This window comes from Pecten maximus, unplaced genomic scaffold (assembly GCF_902652985.1).
Source record: "Pecten maximus unplaced genomic scaffold, xPecMax1.1, whole genome shotgun sequence".
Taxonomy (NCBI): domain Eukaryota; kingdom Metazoa; phylum Mollusca; class Bivalvia; order Pectinida; family Pectinidae; genus Pecten; species Pecten maximus.
Window position 1 is genome coordinate 9,746 of NW_022979598.1, and position 6,667 is coordinate 16,412.

At 36.9% G+C, this 6,667-nt stretch overlaps 1 protein-coding gene across 1 annotated transcript; it reads left to right on the top strand.

Annotated features, from left to right (window-relative positions):
- The first annotated feature begins 466 nt into the window (after positions 1-466).
- LOC117319024 lies at positions 467-4,714 on the top strand. The gene is made up of 4 exons (XM_033873934.1): positions 467-616; positions 1,214-1,359; positions 2,862-3,174; positions 4,221-4,714. The coding sequence occupies exons 1-4, from the start codon at positions 496-498 to the stop codon at positions 4,427-4,429; spliced, it is 789 nt and encodes a 262-aa protein (XP_033729825.1). The 5' UTR covers positions 467-495; the 3' UTR covers positions 4,430-4,714.
- Positions 4,715-6,667: the final 1,953 nt, after the last annotated feature.

The window sequence follows — 6,667 nt, forward strand, 5'->3', positions numbered from 1 at the left end:
ACCATTTAAAATTCATGGCCAACAATTGTAAATCAATGGCCATGAAATACAAGTAATTGTCTATTCTAAAATTCATGGCAATAATTGACAAATCAATGGCCATGAAAATATGATTGTACAAAAATTCATGGCCATTAACATAACTGAACCCTTTCCCAGTTTATTTTCATAGATATTTCATTGCATGTATTTAATACACTGTCTATAGTCATGGGATATTCAATTAATTCATGGCCATGAAACCAAGTTTTCATGGGATTTCCAGCAGTTCAGGAGTACCCATGAAAAGTCATTTGACAAAATTTCATGGCTTTAATCATGGTGTTTCAGTAATTTCATGGCATTTTCATGTGTATTTCATGTTTTTTTCATGGTATTTATTTGCAGTAGTGTATATATGTCAAACAAAAGAGTAAAATTGGTTTTCCTTCGATAAATTACCATAAGTTGTATATTTCAGCTCTGACTGATGATGTAAAAACGTTGAAGTCAACCATGGGTGAAATACACGAGCGTTTGTATAATCTCGGGGAATATTCCTGGAAAAAAGTTCCTGAGTGTCAAAACCGGATTGACAGCCTGGAGCTATCTTCACGGTCTACTAATGCAATTCTATGTAAGTCAGTGTCATAAAGGTCAAGGTTCAAATCTTTTTGAACCAAGGTCACATGATATAGAAGGTCAATGTACAACTTGTTTGTCATTCCAGCTCTCTTAGTATAAAGGTCAAGGTCACACTGTCCGGTGTGAATCCAGGTCTCACTCTTTCTTACAAAACTCATTATACCTCCAACAACACAGTTAAGGTGGTGTGCTGGATTAAGGTTTTATATCCATCGGTCTGATGTTATGTCATCATCCAGAGCAGAAGGGATATTACTCAGTTATCCTTGTGACAGTTCTGATCATGAAGGTGGGGTGTTTTTATCACAAATAATACTGTACCTATCCTCAAATAAGCCCTCTCCTCTAGTATATAAGTTAAGTATAAAGTTTTTTGAGACCTTATCTATATAACAGTTTTAGCCTATTAATTTTAAATTAATGAATCTGCAAAAGTTTAAAACAAGGGGGTCCTCATTTGACAACATTTATGGGGATAATTTATGGGGATAATTAAATCTTGCTTGTAACAAACATTTTTAATGGCTTAAAATTGACACTTGGTTATCAGCCCATGACATAAAATGATACCTACCTTCCTTGTTTACAGATCTGATCATGGTAGTGGTCTTCGGTCTAGTCACTTGGGTAGTGTACACACCGACATCCAGTGTAGGGGTTCAGAAAAGGGCCGTACAACATTCAAGTGGAACCCATTGGTCCACGACACCGGCTGATGACCAGGAAACCTATAGGGTGGGTATGGTAATCGCAGGATCAAACATACATTAGTTTCTGTTGTATGTTCAGTAAAAGTGACAAGTTGTCTTGTAGCAGACTGTTGTGTCCTGTTTGACTGTTGTACATGTACATCTCCCTCTAAGAGACATGGGGGCCGCGGTGGCTGGGTGGTTATGGTGTCCCGACACTTTATCACTAGCCCTCCACCTCTGGGTTGCGAGTTCGAAGCCTACGTGGGGCAGTGCCAGGTACTGACCGTAGGCCGGTGGTTTTTCTCCGGGTACTCCGGCTTTCTCCACCTCCCAAACCTGGTATCTCCTTAAATGACCCTGGCTGTTAATAGGACGTTAAACAAAAACAAACCTAAGGGACTGAAAGAGGGCAGGGTAGGGGTAGTGTGCAGATAGAGGAGATCTACATGTACAGTTCAGTCAGATACAGCGCTGGTCTACGTAACCTCAGGTGAAGGTTTGAGATAATCTGAGGCTCCCTACATGTGTTGGTTTGTGTTTCTTGGGAAGCAGGGAAACAGGCTGATAATTGCTGTTGTGGTTATGTCCTAGGCAAGACACTTTACCCTCATTGCTATAGATGTCATATTATTGGCCTGTATATGTTATTCAGTCAGGTAGTCACCAGCTGCTACGAGAAAACCCCGCTTCAAAATTATTCCGATTGTTCACAGGGCCTTAAACCCAATAAACAGACCCTTCTGTAAACTGCTCATGCTTTTAAATTCATTTAAAAAAGATTAATTGGTTCACAGCTCAAAATCATAGTCTTTTTAATAACCAGAAACCTTTAAATCAGTCCACTCCCTTATGCAGTTTTTCACTGTATGCATGGAGTATGTTAACTATAGCATTCTATGAGGCCCGGGTTTGTTTGAGGTTATTTGAGGTTTGTTCGTTTGCTGGGTTTTACGCTCCATGAACATCCAGGGTCATTTTGAGGCAGTCCTCACTGAACGACGTATGGGAGGCCTGTCGCATGCTATCTAGAGCAATTAGAGTAAAGTGTTTTGCCCAAGGACACAACTAAGACAGCTCAGACTGGCCCGTTTATCATCTTACCAAGAAACAAAAACTGGCACGGTTAGGGAGTTTCAAACCATGCACCAGTGGATTTGTACCTGAGAGTATGTGGCATGGGTGTGCTGCAACCGACTTAGCCATCATGCATGGCCCATAGGGGCATGTCTAGTCTTATATAAAAAATAGCCAGAAATACCTTTTCTTCATATATATAAGGTATTTCTGGGGCTTTTTTAATATAAGACTAGACATGCCCCTGTGCATGTGAAACTGATCAACCTTGAGGACGATATACAGTGTATGTCTTTTAAGGAATACAATTACATGTACAAAATGTATGCTGTGTACACCCAAACCCAATTTAGCCATTTGTTTCCATGGACTATAATTGTCTTCATCAGGGAATAAAATAATAATAAAATGTTCTCACTCTATTGGTCATTTTCTACATCAACAGTAATTTAATATTTTGTCTCTTTCCAGCCGGTTCGGTCAGTTCTAGACAGCATACATCCGTCGACTCTAAACAACCAGATCTGTGTAATCAGTTTCTACTCGGAGACGAAGGCCTTGCATATGCGCCTTGTGGAATCTGCCTGCATTAGTGGAGAGCTCAGAAATGTAGAGAGAGTTAGCTCCCTTATCTCCGTTCACGATAACATCCCTAATTTGCCTCGTGCCAAAGTTTTCCTGGTTTTTTTTGACTTCAACGAACAAGACATAATTCTAGAGCATCCGGACCGTGAGGTCGGAGATCTCAGAATGACCACTGTCCAGGGAGCTCGCAAAATGGGAGGTCAGTGTTGTGTAACGGTTTGAATTTAACATACAACCCAGGTTCTTACTTGTACCTTGCTTTGAATATATAAACCACACAAAAACTAGATAAAGGTCCTACATTTATTCAATAATCCATCATTGGCAATATAAAACAATCATAACTATTTACAGCACCACAGAATAAAACAATCTTCCACACTATCATACACGAAGCAACTATTACCCCAAAACATAGACTAAAAGATTGAAGGAAAATAACCAGCCAATGGCTTCTGTTAAGTGTAAGGAAAGTGTAGAAAGGAAAGAATAGAAGGGCAGTAAACAACTAACTTGCATAAATATACCAGCCAGTTGCTTCTATATCTTCATACAACTACCCCCACATACTCGTTACATTCACACATATAAACTAGCACCCTTTTCCATTCCCAATGTTGCACATAGATTATATTAGCATACAATGTTTTCAATATAAAATACACAATCATAGTTACTCGCACACATTACCGAACTATATACATACTCTCATGCTACATATATTTAACATTCTGAACACGTATATTCACACTCACAATTAATAATCAAACTATAATTAAACAATATACTCTAATACACAAATACATACTTCTACTAAGGGACACAACTCTCAAACAAAGGTAGATAACTCACAAAATCCATTCCCGTTACAGATGTAACGAACGCTGAAGGTTTATTATACCTTGAAGTGGTAAGAGGCAGAAATGTTATCTTGGTTTATCCATGTGTTGTTGAGGCTATTCAATGTAAATTTTCTTTTAGATAAGATTTGAAGATTTTTTCATTATGTCAGTAGTAGTGATAGAAATTTGATATTTTGAATGATAGTGATTTAAAAACCTGATATTTTCAATGACTTTTTGTGAACAAACATCAACTACCTGGATTCAAATTGAGCACCTCTCGAAACTTTTCTACTATATTGAGCAACGAAAATTGCTACTCTGGTCTCACACACATATCAGTGGAGATCAGGAAATGTTTTATTTTTCAACCTAGTCTGACAATGTGATTTCTTTTTGACAGGTGATGTGTTTGTGGTGTACGTTAAAGACAAAGGATCGCAGAATCTGAACCAACAAGAGTTGTATAATGAACATTTACGCTCTATCAACATACATCCTGAGCTGTCTGTCCTTAGCGCAAAACAACGAGTGCTGACAACATTTGATGAATTTACTATGTTCCAGCGCTCTCATTTAGCAAAAATTTTTATAAAGACTCTACACAAATAGGAGACATGTCATTCAAGACAACTCACTCCCACAAAAGAAGAAGCAGAAAAAAAACTTTTCACTTATTTTGCCTTGATTGTGTTGTCAAATGACAAATGTTTTGCATCTTTTGTCCAAAAGAATATTTTAGGAAACAATCAAAAGATAACTCTATTTTTAGTTGCATTGATTAGGGCCCGGTATCAGAGATACAGAGATATGGGTGTCAAGTAGTAATCACTGTCTGTCCATCTGTCTTTCTGACTGTCCATCTGTCTTTCTGACTGTCCTTCTGTCTTTCTGTCTGTCCATCTGTCTTTCTGACTATCCAGTTTTCTGTTCGTTCATCCACAGATTTAGTTACCAGCTGATAATTTTAGTATCTATTAAAATAAACATAAATTGGGAAAGAAATCAGAAATCAAGGTCAAAAGCCAAGGTCATTAGGCCCAAAGCTCAAGGTGAATTATTATACCTTTTGACAAATGTTTGCTATGTCATGATGAAGCTAGCGGGTCGGAGACCACTGACCAAAGGTCAGGGTTACCGAATCTAAGGTCAATATCAAATGTTTTGTCTTTTCAATGTTGAACATTTCATTTTGCCTTTATAACATTTTGATTTTACTACATTGGTTAAAATTAAACAAGGAGCCAGCTGGCCAAAGGTTGAGATTACAGGTCAGAGGTCAAGGTCAAATTTGGTATCTTTTCATTGATCAACATTTTCTTATGAGATTTTGAAGCAAACTTTGTTGGAAATTAAGCAAAGTGTAAATTGACCAAAAGGTCCAGGTCACTGGGTTACAGGTCAAAGTCATTTGGGTTGAAAGGTCAAGGATACAGTAGATCTCTGACAATGACCCAGTTGGCTGTTAGTAGGTAGTTTAAAATAATAAAAGCTATTTAACAAATAATAATTGAACAGTATTTGGAAATAAAAAACAAGTTGCATCAAAATACACATGAAATATATTTTGCTTCTTGGTAATCGTATTTGAAATCTAAATTTCAAAAAATCATGAGAAATTGGCAGATTGCATTTTGATTATTAGGGGGGTTACAATGCTCAAATGTTAGTTTTCTAGTATTGACACATTTTATGTGTTTTGTACTTTATCACTTAACAAAAATTTCTATTTGTATTTTTTTTCATTGATATACCTGATGATGGTTTGATATAAAGCCACATATTGCGGTCCCCTACCGGTGGGACTAGGGGTGGACGGAAGGTCTCCTCACCATCAGTCTCTCTGTATACACATTATATTTGTACAGAACACCAAAGTTTGTCAACGCTCTAGCTGTTTCATTCCCTGAAGGATAGTGACTAAACTTCAGACATTTTCAAAGTACCATTACATCCTGGACAAGTTTGAGTTTCATACTTGTTACTAAAAGTCAAGGTCAAGGTCAACATTACTATTTTAAGAAAATCCTTGTAAGAGTTCTAGTGGTTTTAATCCTTGTAAGTGTTCAAGAAGTTCAAATCCTTGAATGATGTATTGTGATTGAACTTCACGGAATTGCAAAGGACTACAATATCTCGAGCATGTTTTGAGTTTCAAGGTTGTTCTGTCAAGGTCAGTGTGATATTTTTTTTGGGGAAAATCTTTGTCATTAGTTTTAGCCTTGCTTAGCAATACTCAGTTTGTTTTTACTATTAGATAGTAAACACACGAAAGAAAATTTTGAAATGTATCAGTATCAAACAGAGTTGTTGAATTATGCACTAAAGTCATTATTTGCACTGATATTATTCAGTGGTGTTAGTTTGAAAACAAATGCACATACATGTAGATCTGATTTTAACCCTTTCACCCCTACTGACCATATTGGACTTCAAATGATGATTGAATGGAAGAGTCCACTAAAGATTCTTAGGGTTGAAAAGGTTGAGATGTTAATATTCTCTTAAGTCATTGAAGAATTTAATTGATTATTTTTTATTCCTCCCATAAGCTGGTTACAGACTGTTTTGTCCCTGTGTATCTGTCTGTCCATTCAGAACATTTTTTATTAGTCTGTATAAGTTTAAGAACTGATGGGATATTCTACCATAACAGGAAAATAACTTACAAAGGTTATATACAGTTATTGTAGAAATCTCATAAAAGATGTTGGGATACTGCCTTAACAGGAAAATAACTTGCACAGAGCAATTGTCCGTATCAGTTTGTAACTGAGTGAAAGTAATGCATTTAATTATGACATAGGTTATTGTACATTCAAGATGTATTTCCAGGTCACCTGAGACCTC